Below are 15,573 nucleotides of genomic sequence, written 5' to 3'. Positions count from 1 at the left end.
TACAAAACAATTTATGTGTCACAACCATTAGAGTCTTGCATACAAACAATAAGTGCAAGCTTTGGTTTTGTATTAATATTCAGATAAATAAATTTCATGAAATGTAATTTAGTTGCATATTTAAAAATTAATATTTACAAACGTTTCAGGAATCAAGATTTTTTTACCAATTAATTTCTCACGGTTAATCTTATTTTTCTTTTTTTTTTAACTATTTTGTAAAAATGGTTAAAATATTATTATTCAACAGAGGTGCAATCAAATATTATTAAACAAAAAAAAAAATGAAAAAAAATCATATAGTTTAGCGATGGGCAACTGGCTTTATTGGCTATTTTTGAATATGCTTTTTTTCTTACAAATTATTAGTGTATCATCTTTTTATTTTAACTTCATCAAAAAAAGATAATTATTTAAGCATTTTCGTTAGTGTTATTTTGCAGCCAACCGTTTGGTAAAGGATCTAGCATAGGTGTTGAGAGACCACCGGCGTGTTCTTGTTGGTGCGAATCCTTTTCTAAAGAGCTTGTAAGCAAAACGCAGCCTTTTCTCTCTTCAGTGCCCCAAACCTTTAGAGCAAGTTGCAGATTGTCAGCAACGCAAGCGATCAATCCTGAGCGTGGGCTCAACATCTTCTCCACTGGGAACCTTTTATTTTAATATCTTTATAGTCAATATGTTTTTGAGTTTTTATCACTTCAATATACCATTTATCTATACTTGGGTCGTATGCTTCAACCTCGGCTAAAGGTTGGCCCGGTTCCGGACCGCCATAACCTCCAACAGCAAAGACGAGCCGTCCGATGCTGGCAATGCCAAAATTGCTTCTTGCCTGCACCATGGGTGCCAGCAACGTCCACGTCTCCGAATCTGGGTTGAATTTTTCTCCATCGGCCAACCTTTGGAAACCGTCGTGGCCGCCAAACACCAAAATGCAACCAGGAAGGGCCACGGCGCCCAGTCCACTGCGCTGTCGGATCATGCGAGCGCTGAAAGTCCATCGAGAGTCTGGTTCCAATTTTTCAACGCTGCTCAGCACGGCAACGCCATCGAACCCTCCAATCACGTATAAACACCCTAAATTTTTTTTTATTTTAATAGTTTTTTCATTAAAAAAAAAAAAAATAATAATAATAATAATAAATAAATATTCACCATTTAAATTGACTAACGCAGCCTCGCAACGGGCGCTTGTCAAATTGGGAACTTGGCTCCATGCATTTACGACAGGGTTGAATTTTTCCACCGATCTTGCTTTGTTTTGCGCGCGCTTGTGATGTCCTCCCGAAACGTAAATCTCACCATCCATCTCTGTAGCGGAAGCATAACACCTGTCAACCCTAAATTTAAATGGATTTTTTAGCAATATAATTAACGCGAAATAGTTGAAAATTGACTTCAAAATAAAAGTGTTGTGAAAATAGTTTTAATGTTTAAAAATAAATAAAAATAACTATTACGAATTATGGATCTTAGAGCAACAGCTGAAATTTCATAAATGTAAATTATTTCAGGGGAACATGCCTCTCCTTTGCCATTTGTGGCAAATCACTCCACTCCCCGGACATCAAGTCAAATTTTTGGCACTTTAGTGAAAATTCCTCTCCATTGAATCCGCCAAAAAGGTGCAACTTGCACTCATCCAGAATCTCGCCGGCAAAAAAGCTTCGCGGCGAGGGCATATCAAACCCATTAACCTGAAAAATTTACAATTGCATAACAATTTTGAGCAGAGAATAATAATTTTTATTATTATTCAATACTTTGCACCAAGCATTTAAATTGATGTTGTAGAATTCAAGGTGTTGCACAGGATTGCAATTTAGCCCCTCGTCTTGGTTCATTCCTCCTAGGGCGATGATCACTTGGTGTGGAATCCTGGCCCTGAACTCAAAGGGCACACCCTCTTGACCCTGATTTTGAGACGAGTCCGTCTTTTGGAAATAATTTAAAGCGGTTGCATTTTCTTTAACTAGTTCATTCTGTAAAATCTATTTCTTTTGTCAAAAAACTAATTATATATTTAAAAAAAAAAATAATATACCAACCTTTTCCTTGAACTGTTCAGTAAGAAACCCTTTCCTGAGGCATCTGACAAGCTGCTCAAGATGCGTCACTCTATTAGTTTTATCCCTGGCCACCCATGTCTCTATGATGTGCCAAACGTCCTCCTCGCGCTCTACATTCAATCTGTCGTCTTTCAAAAGCGCACTCAATCTTTCCACCCTCATTTCGTTGATGTCCCATTCGTCAAGTTTTGTCAGGTGGCGCAGCAAAAAAATCTCAGCCAAGTCGAAGGCTTCTCGGAGGCCGGGTGTGATTCCTTGCTCAAAGAGTTTCGATGCGGCCGACGGGGTCAGTTGGGACTGGAAATGGGCACATACTTGGCTGACCAGTTTGTCAATTCCGAGACTATGGGCGGCATTGAGCAAACCCACGAGGTCGTCACAATCAATGCTGCCGAGCTCGCAAACGCCCAAATAAGCGAATCGCACCAGCAGACGCAACTCCTTCCCGGGCACAGTCGGAAACGCTATTGTTCTCGTCTTTTTCCGGCTTTTGCCAAACTGCAGGCAGGAGAGGATCCCTGGAGTTCTTTGACTTGCTATGTCTCGTCTGAAAAGTTGAGAGTTTAATTTTCGAATCTGGAAATTCTTGAACGGCTTCTTACTGGACAGAAGGGAACGAGGCAGCAATGACGACCGAGTGCACATTCAGCCTTACGCCATCAGAAGACAACAGCACTAAGTCGCAATTTGTGCCGCTCAGGTATAGATCGAAAAGTGGAGCGAACAATTTTCTATGAGTTGCTGACGGTGTGGCCATATTTTTGTGCTAATCATACATTTAAAAGAAATTAACGTTTCTTCTTCTATGAAAAAGTCTGGAAACAATATAACATATTATTAGCAACAATGAGCGTCAATTTGTTTGCATATTTGAATAAATTTCATTGTTGTAATGTATTTTATTAATTTTTTTTATAAGATTTCAGCATAATTTTTAATTTTTAATGGAATCAAATTCAGCAAATAAAAATTATTAAAAGGAGTTTTTAATGAAGGATTTCTGGTTGACAGTACAATTGTCTTTACAACAATCGTCGCTAAAATTTCCAATTATTTACAAATAATTTCAAAAATTCCTCCTATTGTTGTACTTGCGCTTTATTTGACAATGTAAATTAGGAGTCATTCAAGACTTTTGGCTGTATCGCACCTAGTAAATTTTTTGTGTGTGGCTGGATTTTTTGCAAACCTTTCCTTGTATGATTTTATTTTTAAGAGCATCATCATTAATATCATTATCACAAAAGTTTTTTATTTGTCAAATAAATTTAAAAAGAGCGGCATTATTTTAGAGATCCCCGCACACCACGTTTGAATATAGACACACAGTTTGCTCAGCGTGGTCCGCGCTCAATCAGCATTTGATTCAAAGCCCCGCAGTCGGCGGTCCACAGCATTTGGTTCCAACAAACGCACGCGTCATTTTGGTTTTTGAACAATTTTCCGCTTTCGGCTGAATAAAATGAGCTGATAGTGAGGGCGAGATGCTCATTTCACGTCGAGAAGTCCTATTTGAAGCACAAACATGCTGCTGTCCATGTCTCGGTGAATATTTTTAATTTTGCATTTTTTGTGCCCTATATTTTCGCACGTATACTCTACTTTTTAATAGGCTTCTGGTGCTTCTGCTCATTTCCACTTATTTGACGACTTTTGCGGCAGAGTTCAGCCCGCCGAGTTTGCCCTTTGCGACGGCACACTTCAATCTCGTGAGTGCACAGCAAACAGTCTATATCAATCTATCGTATGTTTGCGAACGCTTAACTTTTACTTACAAAACTCTCTCACATATTCATCAAAACGAAGCCACACAGACAGTACTAACGACTGGATGTAGCATAAGTTTATTTTGATGGATTTTTTAAACAAGGTAATACATAAGAAATTTTAGGGCTATACAAAATTTTAATGGAAAATGATTATTTAACTGCGGATTTTATTTAATAAATATTCAAGCTCTTTTACTCTACAAAAACACATTTTTTTTTCGAAGTGTGAGCTAAATTTATTAATCTTAGAATGCACTGCAGGCGAGCGAGAAAAGCCAACATAGCCAGGTGAAACTTCCCGCCGGCGTCAAAAGGGGTAGCGACGACGTCAAAGGGGCGACTTCCCAGTCGTTTGGATGCACCCTTGAGCTACAAGTGGTGAGTACAACCCATGAATTGTCTTGGATACGCGCAGACCCCTTTAACTGCGAGCAACGGCATTCAATCAAATTTTAATTAATTCTGAGAGCTGAGAGAACGTCAAGCGCTTGCAGACAGAAAAGAAAATACCATCTTCTTCTGGGGATACACCACCCACCACCTTCAATTACATCTTTTGTTATATACCACAATCACAATTATTTCAAAATGGCAAAAAGGGGGAAGAGATTGATATGCTATTTGAATTGTGGTGATAAAAATAGCTTATAAATAAAATACCAAGAAACATACAATTTGAAGTTTTCTCTGAAATTTAATAGACGAAAAATAAATTTCGTAAATAGGCTGCAGTGCGGCAAGCAGTCGGGTATTTATCCCCTCTTGGTAAATACTCCGCTACGATTTCTTCACTAGCGCTGTATTATTATTTTTCTCCCAACAAATTTTTTCATAATTGATTGTTTTGATTTGTTAGGAGAAAAATAAAATGTTTTGAAATTGAAATTTTCGCAATTATTACATAAAAAAATTTAAGTATAAAAAATTTAAATATGAATGTTAAATAATTTTGTCCATCATAAATTCACAATATATATTTTGATTATTTTGCTTGATTTCCATTTAATTCTCTCACATAAAGTCGACAATAGTATTTAGTTGCAAATAAAGCTTATTGGTGTACCCAGTACCACAGGGAAATCTCTGCCTATAACATCATACAAATATTCAAAAATTATAGATGAAAACTACAGAAAACTTCAAGCGGTAAAAATTCACACAAATTTTCCTGAAAAGCTTATATCAAAAGGGAAAGGGAATCTCAAACAACCAACTATGGATTTAACAATGTTTCCGTATTCTCGCGATTAAACATTTTTGGTTAAAAAATTTCTCACCATAGTTACAATAATCCTCTTTTGCCATAAACCGCTACAGACTTTGTAGCGCGGTTATTATGGAGGGCTAAAATTAGTTTCAATATGCCGTCAGTTTTCCTCTGTATTCATCTATGGTGTATTACAATGGCTGGCTCATGATCCATCACTCACGCTTTAGTGGTGGCACTAATCAAAATTTGAGGCATTGCCTCTGTATCTTCTGCGACTCTCTTGCTGCTCAAATTTAACGCAGTCTCGCGCTTGACTGACACTTAATTAAACTTCCCCGTTAATCTATTATATATTATGCAAGCACATCTTTGACAAGCTCTTGTCGTTCACAGGTTCAGAGACTGAGTGGCATGTGCATCGATTTCGGCAGGTCCAACGCGTGCTCAGCAGGTGCTTACATATACCCTTTCCACCCTGAATGCATCAACGGACGCCAACGCCAGTCTCAAGTGAGACCATGATTTGAGTTCAGAAGTACTAAATAAAATTAATTATTTGAGTAGTTGACAAATTACTTGCACAAAGCACGTAATGCCTATTTTTATTTAATCCTACAATTTAACCTTAAAACTAATTTTTTATTTCAGCGGAGTTTAACCTTATTATTTCTTTACATCGCCAAGCGTAAAATTATTTCTTCATTGGCCAAAATGTTTTCTACATAAATTGAAATTCTTCAATCTTATTTCTCACATTATAATTTAAGTTTATTAAAAATATAAATATAATATTTTTTTAATGCCATTTTCTTATTATAACTTATCCTGTAAATAGATGTAATTTTTATTGAAAAGCATGATATTGAGCGGGAGTTCATGCAGTATGAAAGTACCATTGTCTGTATCGCTTTTAAGAACTAATTTAATTTTAACGCATTGAATGCTCAATTAAATTCCAAGCTGCATAGAACCGAAGGGCTCTCTGATCACAGCACAGTTAATGGCATTCTCCTATTCGCGAGAAAATTGAATCAGTCGCTCTCATTCGTCTACTGCTCTCAATTTCAGCAGCGTAGTAATGCCTCTGCCATTTCCTACCAATTTGTTCAGCACGTGCATAGAAAGATGAACAGCACAGAAAACAAAATATATTTCACCCGGTTTCTCCTGTTTCTAAAGCCATTTCTATATTTTCCTTTTAATATTCTTTTATGATATCATAATATTTTATTGCACTTTAATTAATTATAAACAAGGGGCTCTCAAATTTAATACTTTTATTACGGATAAAATCGAATTAAAAAATGTATGTGTCTCTAAAATGATGGAGTTCAATATGAAGTGGCTTTTACTCTCCCGCTGCTCGCTCGTGAAATTGTGACACCATGCGTAATTTTTATTCCACTTCACATTTTTCACTTTCGTCATTGTTAAATTAATAGCTTCGTGCAGACTAGCAATACGGAAAATTTAATGTGAAAGAGCACATTTTTATCCCACCGCCGGTTCGCATTTCGTCGGTTTGAGTGCGCACTTTGAGCTTCTGCGCCAGCCGGCGCATTATGCGGATTTTCATTTTTGAGAGTGCGAAACGGCTCTGCTTTTTCCGCTGCGTGCTCTCTCACGATTTGCGCGATTATTGAAATGAGCGTGGGTCGACCATGTTCATTTCATTATTATGTGCTGCATACTGAATGTGCTCAAAGCGGTCGCTCTCTATCACCATCAGGCCGAGCGCGTGACCAAATCCACCACACTCGAAGTCACACACTCGCTGATTGCGTTTGAAATTTTAAACAAGTATGTTGGAAATAATACATGCAGTATTACCGTGCTGATGTAATTATTATGTGTCCAAACATAAACACAATCCAAAATTTTAATTAAAATGGAGATTTGAATGTTAATTCAAAATGAATAAGTAAATTTTATAACTCGTCAAATTGATTTCAAATTTCCTAATTGAAAAAAGCTGGATGATTCCGGATATTTTTGCACTTCACTTGCCCCACACAAATCGATCAGTGTGCAATTCGTCTTGGTTTTGTTGAGCCTGGATCGATCTACAGTGGGACAAAAGGGGAATGAAACTAAGCGTATTCCAACGAAATGGAGCCAATTTGTCTGTGAAAAAGTAGGGTGGACGAAAGAGACGGAAAAAATAGGCGGCTTTGTCGTGCGCCCATTCATTTCCAATTTAAAGCAGTCGGGGTAGAGGAGTTGGCGGGCGATAAGAGGCCAAAGCGATTTCACCAAAGACCTGAAGCTATGTTGGCTCTGATAAAATCATTAGGGTCCCATATCAGAGCAGACAACATTGATTTAAGCCTTTGCGGCGTTGAAAATGGTTTTCACTGACGCTGTGACTGCTTTAACTTAATTTTTTTTTTAAATATTGATGGGATTTAAATAAAATGCAAAAATTTAATGAAAAGACCTCGAGTGTTGCCATTCAATTCAAAAATTTAATATTTCACAAAAATTATATATTAAAATTTGCAAATTAAAAAATTTGCATCTCGCTTGTATTTTTTTCATTAGTAAAAACACTTAATAATCCGCGCGTTTGCTTGCTATGCAAACGCTCTTACCCTTTTTTAGTGCTCCACAGGAGTACCCATGCCCAAATTTGAATAGGCGCAGAGGCAAAATTACGTAACTGTGTACAGCAGTGAAAGTTTATTGAGCGCCAATAAGAAAATCGTGCAAAGTTGAAATTGCTCTTCTTAGTGCAGGGGTGGAATCGACTTTGCTGTATGTAAAGAGAGCAAACTTGAATTCGCGGCCCTACTAAGCGTGAAACTCTCGAGGATGAGTTTTCACCGTTACATAAGCATAATTTTCGTAAGGCTTAAACATATTATTTACACCTCCCTGATAACGATTATCTTTATATTTATACACTTTTTAATTGCTGATCAAATATTAATTCCTCTATATATGGGCAGAAACGAAAACTACATAAAATCAATATTATTATGTAATATTTTACAGTGTAGAATAAAAAAAATTGACAATACTTCAACAATAATTGGATATATTTTATAAAATTTTTGTTGCATAAAACTTCAGCTTGAATTCTTTTGTTACATTTCAGATCTAAGATATTTTGTCTCGTATGTTCAAGTACATTCTGTACCTAGCTTACAGCAGCACTATATCCATACCAATTTCAGAGATGCCTTGGGCCTGCATATCAATTCAATGAAGAGAGGGTCCTTGTTTGTTATTGGCCTTTGAGAAGTTCTTTTGCCGCCATGATATTGGCAAAAATATAAGAGAGCGCCATAAAGAGGTGTATAGACCGGTGCTGTGCTATGATGATATTTTCATCTCTTCCCTCACGTGCCTTCGCGTTTCCAGAGCAAACAGCAGGGCGAAAGGAAAAAAGCCTTCATTGGAAATGCACAGACAAACACGTCGGCACAAACGTGTGCGTCGGTGGCGCAATATAAAAACTGCCCAAAAACCATCCACCAGTGGTAAAATAGGAAAGTTCTGCGATTTTTGCTTTTCCCTCCTTATGGCGTAGAATTTAGAATCACTCTTCTTTAATTTTTATAACTTTATTTCTTTTCTCGCGACCTAACTCCTGGTGTTTCTATTAGGAATATTATGAAAGGAGATACGACCTTTTTTTATCAAGAGAAGAAAAAAATTTGACAAAATTTGAAACAACTGTTTTTTTTTTCAAAGGGGGATTTTTCGCAAATTAGTTGTTTCATTTTCAATAACACTTTATTTTACATTTGCAAATTTCTTAATTCATTAGCATTCCTGCTACGTTTAAATGGCTAAAAGTTCTTCAGAAAATTTATATCTTAAACGCTCTATTGGATGCAGCCCGTTAAACTTTGGAGCTCACGACGCGATCGTGGGAGGCGGCAAGAGGACGAGAGAAATTCAGCGCGCGCACATAGCTCTTCATGTAAAGGGTTGTTTCAGTGCGACCAGGGAAGAGCAGTCAGGATGTGGACGCGCAGCGGGATAGGTCTGCTTGCGTCGCTCGGTGCTTTACTTTTGGTGACAAGAGGTAAGCATGTCTTCAGAGCAAAATTTTAATTTTGATTATCATCAATTCGAACAGAATAAATTTTTTTCCCAAAAGGTTGAAGTATTATAAATAAAAGAGTAAACAAGCATTTTGTCATTTTCGTCACGGCTAATAATTACCCAATTACCCAGCAGGGAGAAATAATTTCTTTTCAAGAGTGGCTTTCTTAAAAATTTATATGGGATCAAGCACGTCATGGGCAGAGACCGCGTCTTGAATCATTTTTATGACCACAGCGCGATTCCACTTCCGAGCACCACATCGCAAAGATAACAACTTTTGTAGACCAAGTGGAAAGTTTCTAACTTTTGTCGTGCAGCCTGAAAACACGCGTCAAGTCTTGCTCGTAACTCCTTCACTCTACGGCAAATTAAACGCCGGGAGCTAATTAACGGCCGTCATTAATTCATTTGGCTTCCACTTGATTTGAGCCACTTTTTCATTCAGGAGAGCGAGAGCTAACTCTTTGAATTCAATTTATTCATCTCGTCGCCGTTGAACTAAAATAGCTCTACCAGAGTGTAAAAAGAAGCCTGCGTGCACGGTTGGTTGCATGAATTGCATTGTGGAGTGCAAATTCACTATTATTTTTCAAAAGTAGAGCACGTGTTGGATTTTTCCTTTTGAAACCTTAGCAATTGCAATCATTTGTGCTATTTTTACAAGCGTATTTTTACCCTTTGAACATTAGCCAGAACGAGCAACTACGTAATATCACATTCAACCAGATTTTTATTTATTTACCATGATTAAATTTTGGTCATCAAGCGTTGTGGCGAAATTTTGTGGTTCTGTACTTTTATTAATCTTTAGAACAAAAGGCTGAGGCGAATTTTCCCCTGGGAGATTTTCTTTTGGCAATTAATTACGTTGATGAGCGTGACGAGTGAATGTGGGATTTGAAACGCTAACAAGTTTTGAGCCCTCTGAAAACTCGAAGCCTTTTAAAGATCAGTTAAAAGGCGTAGAAAAGTTGAAAGGAGCAAAATGAAGATAAATGGACAGGAAAGAAGCCACTCACTTTTTCCAACTTGGTCTGGATAAACTTCAAAGGCCCCACAGGCGGCTTTGCTTCTGATCGTTCATTTCGAGCCGCACACGTAATTAGTCGAGGGAAAAGGAAACAAACTTGTGGGAGATGCGGAATCCGCGAGTCGGAAAATTGGCACGCAGCTGCTGCTGAGACAAACAGAGCGGCAAGAAATTGCAGCCTTCTTCTTCTAATCCCATAAGGCTCGCCAAGGAAACCTTGAATTTTCTTTATTATATCTCGCCGTTGTTTTCTTTGTGCTTCCAGGCGTCGCAGGCTCTGCTTTAATCTCCAACGAAACGGAATCTGATGAAGACGGAAATGCCAATCACGCGTTGCACAAAAAGAGACACGATCGCCAACATATTACCAACGTGGATGGTTAGAATATTTTTTATTTAAGCATAAATTGATCAAACTGAAGACTAAAATAGCATAGAAGTAAACTGAAAATTTTTTGTCGTTGTTCAAAAAACTACGCGACTGCTGTTTGATAATTTTTGTTGGTATTATGTTTTATTTGATTTAGTCGTTTTAACAAATATTGAAGTTTTGAGGAAAAAAGAACACACTTTATTTATCTGGTTTTGTTAGTTAAATATTAACCAATATAAATTTCATTTCAATTTTACATTTTTTTTATTTAGAAAATCACAGCTAATTAAAAAAAATGAAAAAAGCATGCATTGATGAGACGTTGATAAAGTTACCCCCCCCCCCCCATTTAAAACCCTATCAAAAGTTTGAAGCTTGTACTCCGCATTTTCCCTTGGCCTGACAAAAAGGTTTTGCCAATTAGTCAGTTATATAACTTTCTTTTTGTATTTTTTACAAAAATTGCAGATTTTATACTCTTTCAATATATTTAATTCATCGGTTTTCGGCTCCAAAATTGCATGATTCTTGTTCATTTGATAATATTGGACGTCTACGAGGAGCAGGAAAATAAATCGACTAAAATTTGCAAGTCCAATGACTAACTGTGACTAACAAAAATAAAATCGTAAAATTAAAATTTAACTACACATTTATTCCTCTTTGGAAACACTAATCGATTTCTGATTGTCTTTGTTTTCCAAGATGAAATCAATTTCTCTCACCACAATTTCTTCCTCTTTATTGTTTTCTGCCGATCTCGCCACGTGCATAATTCAAGCGTAGATGCCAAAATGTCATTAAATATGCATGCTGCCGAGCGTGGATGCCACATTCGAGCTATGCAACCTGTTCGGCAAGCGCGTCGTGCGGGTTGAAGCACAAGCCCGCCTGCTCTTTTAGAGGCGGCTTATTACACTCGAATTGTTTCCGCTAGCGCTGGAATATGATAATTCCAAGAGCGTTTCAGAGAGAAACTCGCGAAGGCCTCATTTAAATAACAAATGAAGCGAGCTAAAGCGTCTATATCCGGACGGCAAAACTCCTTCCTCGAAAATTACGGAATCTTACCGATGCAAATAAATAACTTGGGTCTGAAAACTTTGCATAACAATTTCGCATCAGCTTGCTTTCAATTATTTCTGAATTCAAAACTCATTTTAATAATGACCGAATTTTGTTTTCAACTTTTTCAAGAGAGCAAAAGATAAATTAATGCCGAATAGTTGATAGTGGTTTTTCATACAATGTAAATTAAAGTCATTGCATACGCAATTAACAGATTTAATCTGGAAATGGTAGCGATCAAAATATCCATCAGAAGTGGGTTGTTTAGATTCAAAACAAAGTCGCACAAAGCAAATCGTCCGGCAGCGCACACATTTGCGATAAATCAGGGAGCCACTCTATATGCAAATACCAACCCTCTGCGGTGAGTTTCCAACGCAAATAATTCATTCAAGCGTGTGCCTCCGATCAACAGCAGCGGTAGCGAAATTGCATTCCGTGCGTCGATGCATTTTGCATGAAAGAATGTGTCCCGAGGGAAAACGGATCAATGCATTCCAATTTGCAAAGTGGCCCAAAACTTTGTTCATTTCGCTCAGCAAAAGCTTCTTCGACAGAGATTATATGATTGCACTGCTCTTTTCAACTTTTACACTCGCGATTTCCAGGCTCGTCACTGCAGATGGCAGAGGAAGAGATTTTGGTTGGAGAGATAATCGACGCTCTTGACAGACTCTTTGACTTCTTCAACAGAAATCTTGAACACCTGATTGCTGATGGCTTCGTTGGAATCGCCATTGCACAAGGTATAAAAATATAAAAAGCGCTTTCCAAAAACTTTTGCTTTGGAAATGGTTTATTTTTTATTATTTTTAAAGAAGCCTTAAAATAGTCAGAAATATTGCTTTCATGGAGGAGAAAACATAATTTTAACCTACATACGAAGGCACATTATTTAGTTTCTCATTACGGAATGTTGTCAAGCCTAATTACAAATTAGTATTTGAAGAGATAACAAATTCCATTGATAAAATTACAAGAATAATTTCCTGATCTTAAATTAATTAATTAAAAGAGAAAAAACTCATGCTTTGTGCCACTTTGTGCTAGCTTTAACACTTTCAAACAAAACGACCACTGAAGCGATTTTGTTGACAAAAAGTTTTCCTCCGTTTGTTTAACGTTCTGCGTGCTCATTAACAGACTGGCAGTAACAAAAACTTGTTGGAAACATTTCGTCAGCAAATCTAATTTATTATTCAACCACCAAGAATGTTTTATGAAATCTTGGGGAGGGAAAGTTGGATGAGAAAATTTATTCACCCGACGATGACGGCTTCGTCCAAATCCGAAAAAAAAATAACACTCGTGAGTTGGCGATGAAAAATGCATGGATGCGAAAACAAATTTATTTGCTGCTGTTGGTGCTGAATATTTAAATTCCATTTCAAGGGTTGACGCCCGCCCCCGTATTCTAGTTTACTTTTTTGGGCAAGTGGATTTTCCCGCCATTGATTGCCGCCTGAATAAGTAATCCTCAAGCTGGCTTAAGCTTCTTTTCTGCTCACAGGCCAACTGAAGGAGGCGATTCCGCAAACGCCGACCCATTTGATGCCGCTGGTCGACCAGCTCATCCTTAAGAGTGGCCAAATCCTCGACGGATTTGATCCAGACGTGCACGGCGTTCCTGAAATCGGCCGCGGTAAGTGAAAAATGCCCCTCGCTTTGGGCCAATTCTTTAAGGCGATTCCTAAACAAATGGTGACGGCGAGATCAGATTTGAGTTTTTGTCTCACAATTAGCGGTAAAAACGGAGCGCTTTACGTGGCAAATGCTGTACAAATTTAAAATTGTACCCCATTTTTATTAAATAATAAGAAAAATATTAATAAGATATAAGATATTTTTGAACATTGAAAATTAAAATTTGGGAAACAATTTTTTAATATTCTTTTGGTAAGCAATTTTTCAGAAAAAAAAAACTGAAAAAAATACACGATCTGGATTTTTTTACACAACATGTGCGAGTGTATTTTTCACTTACTTACCAATTCGACTACCGTCTGGCTTTTTAACTTTTTGTCCTCAATGCAAAGTAAAAAACCCTCCGACCTTTTCTAGTGACAATAAAACAAAAAGCTCCGCTCGCAACTTGACTGTTTTGCGTCGTGTACTTTTAAAGTGAATTCTTTCCCTTGTTTTATTGCGCTGCAGGGATGAGAGTTTTACTGCAGCCCGAGATGTGGATGAGCAAGTCGAAAGTGCACCCGCTCGCGGATAAAGACCTTAATCCACTTAGTGGCGCGCCCGGACAGTCAGCAGACGAGTGTCTGGGACAACTGCTGGCCAGCCGAGCTCCTTGTCGAATTAGCAGCGGGTGCTGGCAGATGCAGGCGCTAAGCCCTAGCGAGAACTTTTCCTACAGCACCACCCACCACCTCTTTTACTACCACATCGCCAAAAAGGTTAGCCGCGAAATTTTGCAAAAAATTCTTGTGATGGCCAAAGTTTTCGCTTCCTCTTTTGCATGAAAATGGTGAGAAGCCCACATGAGCAATAATATTTCTGCTGTTTCCGTTCTGCCGCGGAAAAAAGTAATTTAGTTCTGTCAAGCTTCGCTAAAGATGTGGCGAAAATTGCTTTTTCCACCCTCGTTGAGCATACATTACATTATGTCACGTTTCGGAGCCGCAGCAACGAAGGGAAGCGTCGGCGAACTAAACAAATTTGCCGTTTCAGCATGTGCGCGTGTTCTCATGCGGTTTGCGTATGGACGAGGAGAAATTAAAAAGGATTGCGAAAATTGTTTTTCACAAAGCCTGAAAAATTATTATTATTATTACAATTTCTCCCATTCTCTGGCACAATGGAAATTGTATTCATAATTCATCAATTTTCACAAAAGAAAATGTAATTCAAAATCGATATTAATATTTGTAGATGATAAGCAAAATACAATTATTAAAATGCAATTGATAATTATTATTTGATGAATTTGATGTAATTTTTAAAAAATATTATATTTTAGAGTGCGTTTCAATAAGTGCCGTCTCATTTCTCTCGAAAACGCCAATCCATCAACACCCTTTCTCAAAGCTTACTGTAAAAAGTGACAAGTCTGCCACATCCGACAAACCCCACTTTCATTCAGAAGCAAGAAGGATGAACTTGGCAAAAAAAGAACTCAGTCTCGGGAGAGAAATCAATAAGGAGAGATAATCGGGTTGCAGGCATTAATCATTTCCACTCGACTGGTTCTTCTACTTACAGCTAAGGTGCCAAGTAGCAGGCCGCGACATGGACTCGCTGATTGCTGCCGCATGTAAAAAAATCCTGGCTGAGACGCAAGGAATCGCCGACGCCCACTTTCCAGAGGCCCGCAGGGACCTTTTCCTTGAGCAGATCGCCCTCTGCGGGGTTGCGCAGCCCATGGGCGGAGACTTTACACACTCCGAGTGGCTCCGGGAGGTTCTCAAGTGGCAAAAACCGCTTTCAGGATGTTACGGGTGAGAATAAAATTCCCATTTTCTTTGATTTAATTGATTCTTATAGAGAAGCATAAAAATTTCCTTGGGGAAGTTTTATTTTATTTTATTTTTTTAATTTTTTAAATGAATTTGATTAAAATTTAAATGAACTGAATATTAAAAGCAGGCGTATATAATTAAACCGGTGTTAACTGGAAATAATGGTTGGCTTACAGTCTGAATAGCTCGCGGGTGAAGCGGAACGAAAAGCTGATGCCCAGTGGGTGCCTCGTCCACTTCTCATCTGTAGCCGCCGCCGCTCTGGCCACAGGGCTGAAGTCGCTAATTATCACTTTTTAAATCCTGGTGTTTGTATTTTTATTAACAAAAAATAAAAAGCTGCTTGATGCAAACTTGCCTTGAGGCTAATGTTTACTCACAAATAAGTAATGTTTTCCCAGGGGAAACGAGGGAAATGAAGAGGGACCAAGCTAAATGTAGGTCATATCTTTTGCTTTTATTTATGAAAGAAAAAATTAATTCAATCTTATTTCCTTCCTAAATTTTTATTTCGATATAATTGACCATTAT

At 37.8% G+C, this 15,573-nt stretch overlaps 3 protein-coding genes across 3 annotated transcripts; 2 read left to right on the top strand and 1 right to left on the bottom strand.

Moving 5' to 3' along the window:
* Positions 1-413: 413 nt before the first annotated feature.
* On the bottom strand, positions 414-1,844 carry LOC132193006 (influenza virus NS1A-binding protein-like). The gene is made up of 5 exons (XM_059613289.1): positions 1,764-1,844; positions 1,525-1,697; positions 1,156-1,340; positions 708-1,077; positions 414-648 (listed from the first exon to the last, which is right to left on the bottom strand). The coding sequence occupies exons 1-5, from the start codon at positions 1,842-1,844 to the stop codon at positions 414-416; spliced, it is 1,044 nt and encodes a 347-aa protein (XP_059469272.1).
* Positions 1,845-3,575: 1,731 nt separating this feature from the next.
* On the top strand, positions 3,576-5,581 carry LOC132198764 (uncharacterized). The gene is made up of 4 exons (XM_059622980.1): positions 3,576-3,614; positions 3,682-3,778; positions 4,100-4,216; positions 5,442-5,581. The coding sequence occupies exons 1-4, from the start codon at positions 3,595-3,597 to the stop codon at positions 5,568-5,570; spliced, it is 363 nt and encodes a 120-aa protein (XP_059478963.1). The 5' UTR covers positions 3,576-3,594; the 3' UTR covers positions 5,571-5,581.
* Positions 5,582-9,024: 3,443 nt separating this feature from the next.
* LOC132196469 (UPF0764 protein C16orf89 homolog) lies at positions 9,025-15,349 on the top strand. Its single transcript, XM_059619151.1, has 7 exons — positions 9,025-9,081; positions 10,400-10,513; positions 12,184-12,321; positions 13,086-13,217; positions 13,730-13,980; positions 14,786-15,021; positions 15,219-15,349. The coding sequence occupies exons 3-7, from the start codon at positions 12,198-12,200 to the stop codon at positions 15,340-15,342; spliced, it is 867 nt and encodes a 288-aa protein (XP_059475134.1). The 5' UTR covers positions 9,025-9,081; positions 10,400-10,513; positions 12,184-12,197; the 3' UTR covers positions 15,343-15,349.
* The last annotated feature ends 224 nt before the right edge of the window (positions 15,350-15,573 follow it).

The sequence above is a fragment of the Neocloeon triangulifer genome, unplaced genomic scaffold (genome assembly GCF_031216515.1).
Source record: "Neocloeon triangulifer isolate White Clay Creek 2 clone unplaced genomic scaffold, ASM3121651v1 ptg000001l, whole genome shotgun sequence".
Classification (NCBI taxonomy): Eukaryota; Metazoa; Arthropoda; class Insecta; order Ephemeroptera; family Baetidae; genus Neocloeon; species Neocloeon triangulifer.
The sequence above is the reverse complement of the archived record's forward strand: the minus strand, read 5'-3'. Positions and strand labels throughout refer to the sequence as shown.

What these genes read in the sequence shown, in the direction of transcription:
- LOC132196469 (XM_059619151.1), top strand. Translation starts at nt 12,198, where the DNA reads ATGGCAGAGGAAGAGATTTTGGTTGGAGAGATAATCGACGCTCTTGAC. An exon ending in TGGAATCGCCATTGCACAAG is followed by an intron (nt 12,322 to 13,085) that starts GTATAAAAATAT and finishes TTCTGCTCACAG; the next exon opens with GCCAACTGAAGGAGGCGATT. An exon ending in CCGCTTTCAGGATGTTACGG is followed by an intron (nt 15,022 to 15,218) that starts GTGAGAATAAAA and finishes GTTGGCTTACAG; the next exon opens with TCTGAATAGCTCGCGGGTGA.
- LOC132198764 (XM_059622980.1), top strand. Translation starts at nt 3,595, where the DNA reads ATGCTGCTGTCCATGTCTCG. An exon ending in CGACGGCACACTTCAATCTC is followed by an intron (nt 3,779 to 4,099) that starts GTGAGTGCACAG and finishes AATGCACTGCAG; the next exon opens with GCGAGCGAGAAAAGCCAACA. An exon ending in GCACCCTTGAGCTACAAGTG is followed by an intron (nt 4,217 to 5,441) that starts GTGAGTACAACC and finishes TGTCGTTCACAG; the next exon opens with GTTCAGAGACTGAGTGGCAT.
- LOC132193006 (XM_059613289.1), bottom strand. Translation starts at nt 1,844, where the DNA reads ATGAACCAAGACGAGGGGCTAAATTGCAATCCTGTGCAACACCTTGAA. An exon ending in CCACAAATGGCAAAGGAGAG is followed by an intron (nt 1,341 to 1,524) that starts GCATGTTCCCCT and finishes ATTTAAATTTAG; the next exon opens with GGTTGACAGGTGTTATGCTT. An exon ending in GACCCAAGTATAGATAAATG is followed by an intron (nt 649 to 707) that starts GTATATTGAAGT and finishes TTAAAATAAAAG; the next exon opens with GTTCCCAGTGGAGAAGATGT.